At 42.0% G+C, this 15,336-nt stretch overlaps 1 protein-coding gene across 1 annotated transcript in view; it reads right to left on the reverse strand.

The window, feature by feature from the left end:
* The window catches only part of LOC131267289 (tyrosine-protein phosphatase Lar), a 155,034-nt gene that overhangs the window by 18,112 nt on the left and 121,586 nt on the right, over window positions 1-15,336 (reverse strand). Inside the window, exon 13 of the mRNA XM_058270131.1 lies at window positions 13,911-14,207. Within this exon, the coding sequence (XP_058126114.1) occupies window positions 13,911-14,207 (297 nt within the window). The remainder of the gene's footprint in view (window positions 1-13,910; window positions 14,208-15,336) is intronic.

The raw sequence follows: 15,336 nt of genomic DNA on the forward strand, positions 1-15,336 counted from the left end.
AGACACACACACACACACACACACGTGTTGGAATCTAACTGCGTTAAGAAAACCCCACTCCCGGTTCGATCTTGTCCTCTCGTTAGCTTCTAGATGAAACCAACAAAATCACACACCGAACCAAACCAAACCGAAGGGCTGCGGCGTTTGAGTGCAACGGCGAGCTAATGAAGCCATTTAAATGCCGCACGGTTTTTCCCGGCCGCACACTTGCAAGGAGTTTTCCCTCCCCGTGAACCTCCCCGGCGTTACGTGTCGGGCCGCTTTTCGGCACTCCTACGTGAAGTCCTCCGCTGCATCGGAACGTGCCCGGAAGGTGGGTGTGTATGTATTGGAGAGTTTTCCTGCTGCGAATCCCGGCGTGGATGCAAGATGCCGTATACCCTCCTGCCGCCCTGCCAGGGGGTGGGGGAATAATTTTAGACAAAAAAGTGCACAATTGTGTTTGATTTATTGTGGCCTCGGCAACCGTTTTGCATATTCCAAGTGTGTGTGCTTAAGCAATTGATTAGGGATGCAAATGCAATCCGACGCGCGACGCGGGACCGGGAAAGTGCGATCCATTCGATTATGCACGAGTGTGTGTATAATTTAATTAGCAAATTGAATGGCTATTAATAACAGCCCATTTGGTGGCACTTTAATGCGTTTACAGTATGTAGTTTTTCGCCGAATTGGGACCCGTTACGTGACTGCATCGAGGAATGTAATGGTGACGGCTTTTGGTACCTGGAGAATCTACTGTATCGTCCCTGTCCCTGTGTACTTCAAAAGAGAAGAAAAATGGGAAAGAAATGGTGGAACTATTTTAATTGAAGTATGCATTAGTAATTCGTAGCGTTGATCACAGTCGAACGAGGAGCACATTTCAAAGCGTTCAATGGAATGACGCTTTTTCATCATTGTTTCTGATGCTTTACCATAATGGGTCTTTAGAGACATTTAATAACGCACCCCAACGAAATTTATCGCGCTCCAATGAATCTCCAATTTAAATCATATCGTTTGTGCATGTTGGATAGATACCTGTTAGAACAAGTTATATATTTGGTATGCTGATTTACGGCATGCCAATTCACTTAGTTTAATCTTCAGAAAAGTTATGGATGGTATTTTCTAGTTCCAAACCCATCGCATTTATTTTTAAGCTTTCGAATCTCATGTGTGATGATCGCACAAATGATTCAAATATAAAATATTAACCTGTGGCTCATATTTTGTTAAATGTTAATATTGGAATTATTTTTTTTATTTTGCAATAAAATTGTTTTTTTACCAAATCTTTGATGAGTTTGTGAATTTACTTCAGAAAATGAAGAATATGCAAATGCTAGAACTATTTATCTAAGCCTCATCATTGCGTTATGATGCAGAAAAGGTGCCGTGTTTTTTGGGTAAAAATATGAGATTATCGTACTAACGTAAATTAAAGTGATCAGTGTAAGGAATTCATTAAAGAAGAAGAACATTCTCATAATAGTTTGAGGATAATGAAAATAGATTAGCAAAAGTAACGTCCTGCATATTTCCAAATTTAGTAATTTTGATGAACATTATTCTTCCTTTTTTATTTGCAAACATTTTTCGATTGTCAATTTTAAATTTTTGAATCGACTATAAAACATTTTAATTAAAAAGCTTAAAAAATGAAATTACTTGTTAAATTGATTGAAAGAAAATGATATTGGTGAAAAATAATTCTCCTCAAAAGTTATTAACAAAGTTTTGAAAATCAGGTTTTATTCAAGGAAACGTTTTCAACTGAATTAAAATTATGTAGCTTGATCAAAATTGATATTTCAAAAACATTGAAATAAAAAATTGATTCACCGAATGTGTTGCAAGTTTTCGAGGCCTTCAATTTAAAGCTGCTTGGGGACGCTTAATCCGCCTCTACTTATGTGCAGTCAATGATAACTTTAAAGAATACCATAGTTCAATAAGAAATTCAAAGAATCCTATATTGAAGAAGTTATATTACAAAAACGTGCCTTGCAGCGCCATTCATACAGCATTGACCAATGCATCGCATTACATACGGTGGATGGCATTGCCAGAAAATGGCTATCTTTCACAGCAAGAAGTATTCCATGTGGTTTCCCAACTTCGATACCCGTTATTCGTTATTCGTTAGGAGGCGAAGACGCTCGAAAATAGTTGAGACATAACTCCTGTAACAAAAGCCGTTCCGCGTGTAGCAAGTTTGCGCATCGACCGGCAAGATATCCATCGGTGAAAATGGGTCTCCATTCTTCGGTCGTGATTCATTCGGGGCGTCTTTGACAAAATACAAACTTGCAAGATGAAGCGAAGCGGCCGGGTGTACGTGCCATGACCTGGTTTTCGCGAGGAAAACAAATGTCCCACGGGCGAGATGGCAAACAGGTGGAGGACGGAGTCGGAGCGTCTCCCGCAGTGCCGCTCGGGAAAATTCGACGTCAAATCCGGCGCCGGACCGGAGGTTGGAGGTTGATTATGCGGAGCAGCGAGAGCCTGGATTAAGTTTAACGCTTTCCACTGCAATCGCGCTCCATTGCGGATAATCTTTGTCGGTGCAAAACCAACCAGCACCTTCTCCCACACACACACACACACTGACACACACAGCTTGCGATCGAACGCACCCCTTTCACGATATCTCCATCGGAAACCCGGACGCTCTCGACTGACTTGCAAGGAATGCAAACGACATGGAGCGCTGGATTCAAGTTGCTCGCTAGCAAACATACTTCTTGAGGCCGCACCGCATCATCGCTGCTGCAACTCACAACCATCGGGCTTCCACTGCTGGGAGGTAGTTTGGTTTTCCACCCGCTGCCTTGTGTGCGTGCACGGGAACCGGTTCCGCTGTCGATTGTTTTTCCTGCAGAATGTTTGACTGCGTGGAAAGCGCTCCACCGGAGTTTCCACCGGCGCCACCAGTGTGACTTCGGTGGGCTTCGGCCGGTGTTAGAATGTTTCCGTCAGTGAGTGTGTGTGTGTGTGTGTGTGTGTGTGTGGGGGGGGGGGGGGGGGGGTTGGCGCGAAAGTTTATTCTTTGTGTACCACTTTTCTATCGTTTCGAGCGAGCCTCACGAATGCGCAAAAGAGGGGCTTTCCGTAAGCCGACTGATGCGGAAAGTGTGTGTGTGTGTGTGTGTGTGTGTGTGTAATGACGAGATCCGGCTGTTCTGCAACTATTCTCGAAGAATTCACTCCCACCGCCGGGGGCATTGTTCCTTGCGCAGCGAAATCATGGAAATCGTGAAAGTTTCAGTAAATCTATTTCCACATTCTAACGGCTACGAGGATGCGCCAGCGATTTGTTGACCAGCCTTCAATTGCCAGGCGGTGCGCAATAATGTTGCCGGAACCCCGTTTGTTTGTGCTCGTTTGTTGATTCGTGACGAGCGCGCCCTTCGCAAGCGTGTTTCATTAACGATAGTCCATATGATGTTGGGCACGATCTCCTAGACTTTTTGTGCCATTAGATGATGATGTATTTGCAAAGTTTAAGTAAAGTACGAAACTCACCAGTGGTTGACATTTAAATTGAGACGCTTTGAACTTTCATTTAAAATTAGTTCGGTTCACGTATATTTTTTCAAAACTAGTAAACGGCAGAACATATTCAGTACTCTCTAATGAGAGCAACGGCAATGAATTCCTTTCCCAATCATGAATAAACAAGTCAAAAAGTTCTGTTTTGCACCGGTAAATTACATGAAATAAATTTACGCATAATTTAAAGTAATTTCAACCTGAACTAAAATTATATTGCATGTTTATTTTTCTTTATCATGCTCAAGCACGTTGGTATATGAAAACCATGAATTATTTTCCTACTCTAAAGATAATGCTTTGGAAGTTCAAGAGCGATCGTTAACACGTTGAATGCCATTGCTATCAATTGATAACCAGCTGTCATTAGTTCTAAAAAGTTTTTGTCTCATAAATAAATGAAAATGTAGCTTAAAAATTAAAATAATATTCTTTGGGAAGCTAAGGTTTTGTTTGGTCTTCAAAAACCGTCGGTTTAGTGAATGTTATAAACAAATTTTATTAAAAAAGATTGTACTAAAAAAGTGTGTTAAAAACGCGTTGGCAGTCAACGTGTTAAAGAATTGGATCGAATATTTAGAGAAAATTGTAATCGATGTCAATGCCAATCTTATTTGTTTTCAATTTCTAGTGAAATGTTGATTTGCTGGAGTGAATTATCTCATTAATATTAAAAATAAATCCCTCGTAAGGTTTTTGTGTTCAGTTACCGTTAAAAAAAAAAAAAACTAGAAAACTATCCGATGTTGAATGCCAGCCACCGTGAGGACCAAAAGTTGTGCTGTGCGTTTAAAACATGGCTCCAAAAACTCTCAAACAAAAGCAAATATCCGGCGAACCGTTTGATGAAAAACAACGACAAAAACAAACCCCGAACCTACGGAAAACTGTGTGCACCCATCGTGTGGGAGGTGTAAAAATGTTAAACCGTGATCGAAAAATATGATGATTTCATTTTTTGCTTTGCTTTCCTTCCCCCATCCTCCGATTCAATGGACTCATTTTCCCGGCGTTTTTCGGCGGACAACCGATAGGCAGTGCCCCGGGCGGGCGGGCGGGCGGGCGGCAGCACCCAACGGAAAGGCCAAAAGTGAAATCACATAAATTTAGGGCGTCACCGGCCAGATGGTACTCACTCTTAACGACTGCTTTTGATACGATTTGGGGCCGAGGCGCGCGTTCAAATTGATATCGTGATTTATGGCCGAACGCCATCGCGCGCAGTCGTTGCAGCAAAGGGGCGATGCAGTGTTCATTTTTTAAATTTTGTGTGTGTGTGCGTGTGTGTGTGTAGGTGTGTTTTTGTCGTTGCATCACGGGCCACCAACACCATCCCCGCAACCACGTCCACCGATCCCCCGGGTGCATCGATGCAGTTACGCATCCAGCCCGAGGAGTATAATTTTGTTTTCATTTTAAGATGCATTTTTTATTTATTCCATTTCCATTATTTACGTGCCATGTCGTTGAGAGTTGGTTGTTTTTTTTTTATTTGTTTCGTCACAGGGCGAACAAACAAATGGGACAGTCACCGGCAAGCAGGAAGCGATCGTAATTTAATCGATGACAACAGTCGACCACAAGAGCAGCATCGGCAGAGGCGACACGATGCAGCAGCAGCAGCACCAGCAGCAACCGGTACCGTTGCAGCAGGTTTAAAATGAGTTACGTGATTTTTATTTAAATGTCTCCCCGCGCCCGTTGCCGGGAGGTTCGGAAGGTCGGAGCGGAAGGCCAAAGGCGACCACGAGTGATCGGGGGGCATGTCGCCGCGAGTAGATTGGCACAATTTTGCATAATCGATTCGATGATCGGGCCAAAGGGCGTGAATCCAGTTTACATGATGGGGATAAGCAAGGCACAGCAGAATAAAAAGAAGGAACATCCGGAATAAGTGCGTGAACACACCGTGAACCGGCGATTCGATTTACCGATTCCGAAATTTTAAAACCCCAACCCCAAGCGCCCGTCGTCGATGTAACCCGCGTGCCGATATCGGCCGGATGTAATGGATGCCCCGAGCCCACCCGCGATGGGCGGGTTTCGCGATAAACATTGAGGAATGTTATTTGCAGTGTGCATGCCGAGTGGGTTAGCGTGACGGATCGGTGGTTTTTCCGCGATGGTGTTGGTGGTTGGTGTTGTTTTATTTTTCATTCATGTCGTGCCGATGGGGCCGAAGGAAGGACGAAAAATGTAATTATCGGTCGAGTATTTGTTTTCATAATAGGGCGAGTGGGGGGCGCGGTTGGCGGTGGGTGGCGGGTTTTTGTTAGTTTTCAATCACGTGTAGCATTCGTTTTCGTTCATTCGTAAGTTGGTTGCACGTTCATTTGGCAAAACCCGTCGAGGTCCCGTCGAGCGGAGAGAAAGGGGGAGAGAAAGAAAATACAGGACACCGTGAAACCTGCCCGGTAAATGGCTACTTTTTAAGGTCATCGGAAAACGGTACGTGTGTGCGTGTATGGTTTGCGAAAAAAAACATGACGGTTGGAAAAATTTGCGAAACATATTTCCGTGTCCATGAGTGAGTAAGTACGTAGCCATTGTGTTCGGGTGTGCATGTTTTTGTATTTTTTTTTTGTTTTTTGGTTGGGAATGGACATTTTCCATATCCACTCCCGACCCCGATAAATTGTGACCATTTCGGGCGGGTGTTCCAGGGACAATCAACAGCGATCCGTTTGGTTTATACGAACGCTATCAGGATAATAATATTTTTCTCCAAACAACTATAATTTATGCCGGACGCCTTGGAGGCTGTCAAACCGATGCGAGTGGCCGCAAGTGGCCAGATGGTTGTGTGCGTCATTCCCGTGCGTTCGCATATTAAGATGCAATAGATTACCGGCTGCATCAACAAATGATGCTGTTGGTATTTATTAATTTATTTACTGACTCACAACTTGGTACGTTGTGGTTTAACCTTACAAAAAAAAAAAAAAAAAACACATTTCCACCCAGCCACTCTCGGCCATTCGGGTTTCACAGCTTCCGTAAGCTGAATTTTTGGAACAGGGTTGTTTGCAACAGGAGGCAGTCAAAACAAAAAATGAAAGTATAAATGGAATATCAAATAAGGTGATTAAGGCGAAAGTTTCTACTGTGCACGCGTTGATAAAGTTAAAGATTTATTTATCAACAGTTTCCAACGTACAAACATGGAGTAACTCCATTTGTTATTCATTTGATGTTCAAACAGATTCCAATACAATGAAACAAGAGCGCACTCAAACAACTCCATTCTGTCTCAAGCAACGAGTCTGAGACTATGGAGTATTCTAAACCATAAAATGCTAGCAGTTACTAACTGACTTGCAAACGTAGAAGTATTGATTTGTGTGGGTCTGTGTGTGTTTATATTTGTATTGAAATAAAAATGTGACATTTTGAGGAGTTTCCCGGAACGAAAGACACAACAATGATGATAAATTCCTCCACATCACTATCTATCCAGGGCAGAGAAAAAAAGACACGCGTCATAGTATTTTGGGAAAAATTCGCAAAGTTTAATTAATCTAAAAATATCTAATTACCAGCCGTGTGTACACCTTTTGCGCACCGGAAACTTGCTCCAAGCTCCAAACGTGGCGTAAAAGTTTCCCTAGAAGGGGCGTTTAGTGTTGCTTGCTAGCTTGGAGTGACATTGAAGTGTCCTTGACTTCCGGATTTAGATTACTGTCATCTGTGTCCGGAAATACGAACCCTGCGAGGCAGAAATGACTACCTCATCGTACTAGCTATGTCACGGCGAAAGGGTTTAACATTGTCCCGTTTTTTTTTCTGTAACTTCAAGACGAGGAGAGAAACATAAAAACTCTCTTGTTTGTTTGTCCCAACCGTAGGTACAACGGCACTGGGTGAAGCTTTTTTGCTTCCAGTGCACAACTTCCGGTCCGGGGGAGGGAAACAGGACTTTTTCCTCCGATTCTTGCTTAACATTCTCCGAATGAAGGAAATAACACCGTCAGCAGATGAAGGGTAGTATTTTAATTTTGCTACCGAACGAAAGTCGCAAAGGAGGGTAGGGAGTTTACATTAGATTTTAATTACAGTTTTGTGTGCTATCGATTCTCGGTTTCGCCTGTACCGTTTTCGATTGACGGATCGTTAGTTTTTTTTTCTTACGATCTTTGGCCGGAAGTTTGCCATCATAAAATTCCAATGCTTTTATTGATTGACAAAATACTAATCAGTAATATTACATAACTAATATTAGTAGCAATTTACGTAAATATCATTTAGCGACAAACATTTTAGCAAGCCTATATTTGTCCTTCAATCCTGGACTTTTCTAGCAGATCAAAGATGGTCACATTCTAAACACCCTTATTAATCACTCTAATTCAATCCGTAAAGAGAGTTCCAACCTCAGGAGAAATCCTATTTTATTAGCTTTTTATGATGGTCGTATACGGTCGGCGAGTAGGAAGGCAGAAAACCAATTTGAAGCTGCCGGCCAAAGTGGCGATACACACCTTCCACACCGCGTACCACAGCGGGATGATAGTAGTAATCGCACACGTGGGATCCGGGATCACCGGATCGTGGTCAATAGGTTTCAAGTGTACGAAGTACTCAACTGCCCTCACTGTCCGATTTATTATCCTCCTGCCTGCGGGACAGGCCCATTCGGGCGCCCGTGGCACCTTTCGCCGGCGGAAAGGGTCACAAACTCTCAACTTCATTAACTAAATGGGAATGATTCCATCTTCCGTAATCCACTTAATTTATATGGACAGCGAGCCGTGGATAACAGTCAACCTTCTTCCGGCGTCCGGGTCTTCCCCCGCCGAGTGTAGTGTTTCCAAGCGGACACGACGCCGACGCTGTACAAGATTGCACTCCAATGGCCCAAACCGAGGATGGAGAGCTTTGCTCGGATTGTGCGGTTGTAGATTTTGGGGGATTTTAGAATAAACGGTTACAGCCAGGTGTGTGGGACGATAAATATCATCGCCCTCGACCTACGCACACACACACATGTCGGCTGCTTCCGGTTGGGAAAACCGGGGCAGGGTGGGGGAGGACAATAAACTGCTGCCCAACGCCCAACGATGCGAGATTAAGGTGCAAGGTGAACGCCGACACCGTGACCGATATAGAGATATACACGCTCGTAGAAGATAATATCTTTCGCCGAAGAGCTAAACCGAGATCGACGGCAAAATGGACGACGTGAGTGCGTTGAGTGTGTATTAATCACATTTGATTAATTGCGTTTTATGGCTTGTGGGATTGCCATTTTCTGTGCTCGAGTCGAGCTACACGCAATGCTGACGTGCGAATCAAAGTTCTGTAGTGGTGGTCATTTTCCGCTTCTTGGAAGACGACAATGTGGCCTAACTGACGCTAAATGTTTCCCACGAGCTGTTGGGATGTAATAGTGGTCATATGTTGTTTCCGTATGATGGAAAGCATCATCACAATAGCTGAAATAAATAGACATGATGTTTGAAAAGCCCACTTCGCTTATTACAATAGTTCTTAAAGAATAATGAAACCATAACCACTTCAATAGATTGGATCAATGACTATTCAAAAAGTGCTAAAAATCAAACCCCGACTATGTTCGACAATAAAAACGCGAAAAACATGAAAAAGAGACCAACTAAAAGAATATGAACTCCCAATGGATAAATTTAAGACTTTGAAATAAAGCATGTTGCTCGGAGAATCGTGAAGAAGAAAATGAGTAGGATTTTCTGTACACTCAAAACTGTAAAATGGACAGCAAAAATCATACGACTATTGTATAAGAGACTATAGGGGTCGAGGTGCTAACAAAATCGAAACAAGTGCACATTCAAATAGACAGCACATATTTTTGACATTTCGACGAAAAGAAAGATGAATAATGTGAAAAAGATTAAATGCATAGCACACGAGAATGTCAAAGAGAATCAAACAGACAACCATAACGAACTGTGTTCTATCCCGATTCTTTGGTGAAATTTTGCTGTACTCGTCTTTACACGTGGTGTTGCAATTTTATTACGATTAGCCTAACTAATAACCCCAAACGTAGCCCCAACAACGTTATTCTTCCGTCCATTCAGAATTCATACATAGTCAATTCGTATCAATTTGTTTTTAGCTATCATTTTCATGATTATTATTCGATGTAAGCTCGCGTCCCCATGTTCGGTATGGGGTTTCAAATAATTTTTGACACGTTGTATACCTAAACCCCAGAAAAATACGCCATAGAGTTTATACAAATGGAATAATTGTTTAGAAATATATAAAACAAATACGACATAGGATAGTTGTTAATGAAACGAAAGAAATCTTCCCAAGCCGGCCTGGGCCAGAAATATGAATCAAAATCCCAACAGAAAGTGGTTTAAAAACATAACAATAAGTGTGCATGTATGAGTTAGTGAGCGGTTTGTGCAAGGGTGTACTTTTTATTTGATTACTTAGCGTGACAAAAAAACAGTAGAATGGTGCAGAAAAATACAACGACAAAAATTTGGTGAAAAGTGCGTTTTTACAAAAATCAGTGCGCTTTCACAGGTGCAGAGAGAACACGAGTTTGCTTCGAGTGCATTTGGTGGTGCAATTATTAGTAATCGGTAATAGCGGCATACGGATACGTACGGAAAACTGTCGACATCGAGCAAAATTCAAAATAGTAACACACATGTATGCCTGTGCATGTTGCTTTTCGTTTTTTTTTTGTTTTGCTTGTTTGATCATAACGGAAAGGTTAACGGAATGTGTCGAAACTTGGAATAAAAATACAACAAAACTTGCTTCACATTGCACGACAAAAATCAATCGGTTGAAACTTTAAACGCAAAAGGGTTTGGTGCAAGAAACAAAAACATAACCAAAGGGTGAAAAAACGGTGCAAAACGCAGCCCAAAACATATCCGTCAAAAAAACATGGCATGCAGTCGAGGGTTTTGGGGCGGGGAAATGCTGGCAGTGGGAAATTGGCTTTTAGGGTCGGATGAATTGGACAAAATTGTTGATTTGATTTGCTGACCGATGCGCGTTCCACGCAACGACATTGCTCGCAGTTTGTACGCTGGCGGCAAATATTTGGAGTTAGAATATTATACGTAACAATATATACTAATGTCACCGTTTGCGCTACGCTGCGATGGACACAATTTTTTGAAACAATAAGATTTAAAAAAACAAACGGGTGCTCTTGACGCGATTTACGGTGCGAAAGTGCAGCAACAGTCGTGAGAACAGTTTCAATTTGAAGGACAAAACATAGCTATTCTTGTTTGTGTGATCTTAAAACAATCGAACAATAATAAAGAAATTGTGCGAACAAGGGTGCTCTGCCATGTAACAAACATTTTACTGGTGCGAGAAAAATATTTTAAAATGTGATTCAAAAAGAGACGAGATATTTGAAATGTATAATACATAGAAAAACGGTCACAACGCAACTTTTAGGTGCATATTCGAACGCTAGCAAATGTGAAGATGGACATAGTATGCTTATTAAGTTATCACTAGCCAAATAGTATGTAAGATTAAATTTACCGTAACCAGTTTTGGGTAATATCAAAAAGAACCTCGGTCCGTGAGTGCAGGATTAATAAAAATGATTTTTTTCTTGATCGCAAAAAGTTATATTGTATGCGTTAGAAGGTTAGAACGATGGATTAAGTGTCCTTGTTCGCTGGCTGAAATAATAAATTCCAAAGTAAACTTTACGTTGTTCCCTTTCAAATGAGTGTCAATATTTCGTACACGTGTGATAAAAAAGCAACGAATACTAATGACTAAAACGGTAAAGTGCTACATGTTCTGGCGCGAATGTCCTCCAGATCAGGGGCTGCAGTTGAATTAAAGACTTTAAAAGATTTGTGAATTTAATGAAATCTAGTTTTAAAAGGATGTCATAAGCATACTTATTCAGATTAACGATTGATCGGGAGCTTTACGTACGGTTGGTATCTGAATTTGTTCGTTAAAATGATTCAACTTCTCTATTCAGTACATAACATTACCAGTAACATAACGTTATTCTGACAATCCGACAGTATACAGCGTTATGGAACGCTGTTTATGAAAAATTAAAGTGTCAACCAACTAAAGCACGGCACTGGAGCTTGCGATCGGTTAAAAATGCTCCACAGAGAATTAAAAAAGGATGAACGGCTTCGCAAGGGTGGGTTTTCGAAGGTAAATGTTTATTAATGTGATTAATTTTTATTAATTTCACTGTTTGAACTTCCGGCGGGACACGTCGCGCCATACTCGCCTTTTCGACGCACCTTTTCCACTCGGCTCGGATATTTTCACCGTCGTCACCCGAGGACCGGAACCGAACACTGGCGCACCGAAATGCGAAACGGTTGAAAGGAGACGGGGATTTAATGTATTCATTGAAACGGTTACGGAACAAATTAATTTCCTCGCCGGGGACCTATTTGAAGTCAGCATGATGGCGTTCAACAGGCAGCCGCGGGATTTTTCGGAAAAGATTGCGCGCCACACTGTCAGCGAAGGGGTGGGGCGGTGGGGATGAGTTGAGGCGAAAGACCCGCCTCGTCCTGAGTAAATTTGATGCGTTGCGCGAACGTGGGTTGCGTTTATTTGCACAAAACTTTTTATTTCCACCTCTGCAAGCCTTAGCGTGCGTTTACGCTTGGAGTTTGGAGCCAGCAAATTGGCATGTGGGAGGCGCTGGGACGAAGGTTTTGAAGGACGATGAGCAAAAATGGGCGAACATTAAGCAACAACAAAAAAATGTTTCCCTTTTAATTCGCACCGCGCGCGCAGTGAATCAAAAAGTCACTCACCATCAAACGAGGCGTGCAGGTAACAGTGTCATGCAATTACTCCAGCCGGGCGTTCAACCACTCGCTGTCTCTCCATCCCTCCCTCATCCCTAACGGTTCCCACAGGAGCCATTAAACTTTAAAACAAATTCCGAAACAGAAACTCGGAGGCGGCTTCGGCGATGGAATTCGATGCCCCCTTACCACCCGGAGAGGAGGGGGTGACTCATTGGATCGAAGCAAACCACCCTCCAGCACCCTCAAGCACGGTGCGGAGATGGTTCGGGATGGCCGGGAACGAAGTAGGGGGAAATTGAAAAGTTAAGCCATACGAAAATTAGGTTCCTTAAATTAACCTACTGCGCCGATGGAGCCGGGGAAGGCAGGCAGGCAGGCAGGCTGGTTTGTGCCCTAGTGGACGATTTCCAGTAACCTTTTGCTGGACGATTAAAAAAGGATTTCTGCCTTTCGGAAAGGAATGGCGGGGGTTTCGGGTGTCCCAGGGCGAAGGAAACAGGCTGAGGAAGCATTAATGATTTTCACCCTAAAGGCCTTCTAAAGAAGCCCACCGGCTTAAGAATGGCGTCCTCAACTTTGGCGCAAAACTTCAAGCCATTGAAAAGGAAGAGCTAAGAATGAATAAATGAACGAAAAGCTAGTTGGTTTGACAAACTTCAGGATTTCTGGTTTGGTTGACATCGAAAGCACTGCATGAAAGGATTATTTCTGGTCAATTTAAAGGAGTTAGCACACAGCGTTCAGATGATTGAGATAGTTTGCCCTTCAAACATCGCATATTTTGATATCGTTACAATGTCGTTCCGTTGTAGATCTGAATAAGTATGCTTATAGATCAATGGAAAAGAGACGATTAACTGAAAAAGTATGTCAATGAAAATGTTATACAAATATTGACACTCTTACTTTTGAGGTCATGAAACCTAAAAAGTGCATATTATCTGTAACTGTTAATTAAATATTGTTGTTTAATTTCATAGCAAGATCTCTTCGTTAATATGCATTTTTTGGCCTGCTAGTAATGAGCTGATTTTTTAATCTAATGGGAAAAAATCTAATTGCATTCTTTGCACCGAACGTTGACGCGCGCACAATCCGTTGCGATTAAAAACATCTAGTATAATATATGATTCAGGTGTTTAGCTATTGGGAATTAAACAAGTAATGTCACTTATCGTTAATATTAATACTCGGTTATAGATTAAAAGAGCAAAATACAAAAAGATATCCTCGCTGCAGTTGGAAAAATTGAAAAAAAAAATTTTCCACGTGATAAGACTGTCAAAAATTTGTTAGTCATTTCCATTTCGATTACGCCATTTACCTTCAAAATACAAAAATGGTTAGTTGCGATTGGTGGTGTGTTAGGAAGAACGATTAGTTGAAGTGTGAGCATTGTGGTGTTATCTGTTGTAGGTAATGTTTCGGGTTTTGGTGGTGCAAAGCAGTGCTGGTGTAGTTTTGGTTGTCGTGAATTCTGTAACGCGATGCGCACGTTCTGGCGCGACCGGTTTTGGGGGTTTTGTGGTGGTGTACATAAACCGGATATGGGTTACAACGGAAGATGAGAGAAAATCTAGCATATGGTGCAATACATACCGTCTTCGTGAGTGCGAACCGTGTACGGGTACGACCGTGGTCCGTCGCCAACGGAGGTTCCGGCGAGGACCCAGATCTTGTACTCCGTCCAACGCTTCAGCTCGTCCAGGACGATGTTGGTCGAGTTGAGGGTCGTTACCGTGGCCTCGCTATCCGATCGCCCCACCTCGACGAAGAACACCTTATAATAAACTATGGCTCCGTTCGATCGTTCGACCGGCGGTGGCAGCCAGGACACGTTGATCGTGGTTGGGCTTGTGGCTTCGACAGTAACATTACGAGGCGGTGCACCGGGTACTACGAGTTGGTCAATGGTCAGGCATTATTGTTGGTGCAGTAGAACGCAAAATCATAGCGATAATTGGAACAACCGAAAAGATAAAAAAAACAAGAGAAAGAGAAAATAAGGAAACGAAATCGAAACATGTTGTCAACAAAATCTTAAACTACTTAAATCAAGGGAAAAATTAGCGTAATACTTAAAGTAACGAAAAAGGAACGGGTATGTTCACAGTTGAGCTGCGGTTTGGTACATCGAACGCTGATCCTTTTCGTACCGGTTTCGAATGATACAGAACAACATAACACAAACCTATTTGATTTAGATAAACTTAAACGGAGCGATAAATAAACCCAACTTCAATAAACCAAGAGGGAAAGAAAAACACAATCTAACGGTGCATCGTTTTGCCGGTAGAAATTTTCGTTTGTTCATTTATGGTTGTCCCTTTTTCGTTTTTGGTAGCGTAGAACAGTGTGCAGAAAGCCGCTAGTGCACTAAATTGATTTCGAATGCGTGTCGTATCTGAACGGTAATTATTAGTGGGTGTGCAGTAAATGGTGCATACGAACGGTTGTATCATACACATTTAATGGTGCTCTTGGAACGGATAGTTAAAAAAATGTTAAACAGAGTGCTCGTTTGGTGCAGAACAATTATCGAGAATAAAACGACAAGGAAGACTCAAACGAAACGTAGTATGCAGAACGGAAACAATCGATATAAAACATTCAGTGACAACTCATACAAGGTGAGATTGTGTTTGATGAGGTGATGTCTCTTCGTGATGCAAAGCAAACTATAGCTCAGTATGTGTTTGTGTGTGGATGTGCAGAACGCGCAAAAAGCCACTGTTTCTCCAAGCGTAAAACAACATAATTATAGCGACATCGAATTGGTTTGAATGTTTGTCCTGTAAACATGGTTGGTGTGAAAAATATCAAGGAAATATTGGGCCAAGGAATGACAATATTGGTACTTGAGAACAATTCATGCACTATGAAGCGTTAAACGTAACTTGATTTGCTAACAATAAAAAATCAGGATCGAAATCAAACCATGGGGCAAACCCGCAGACTTTTTGGTATAATTGGTATAATAAACTTAGTGCACAATAAAAAGAAGAAAAATGAAAAGTGAAAAACA

Source organism: Anopheles coustani, chromosome 2, assembly GCF_943734705.1.
Source record: "Anopheles coustani chromosome 2, idAnoCousDA_361_x.2, whole genome shotgun sequence".
In the NCBI taxonomy this organism is placed as follows: Eukaryota; Metazoa; Arthropoda; class Insecta; order Diptera; family Culicidae; genus Anopheles; species Anopheles coustani.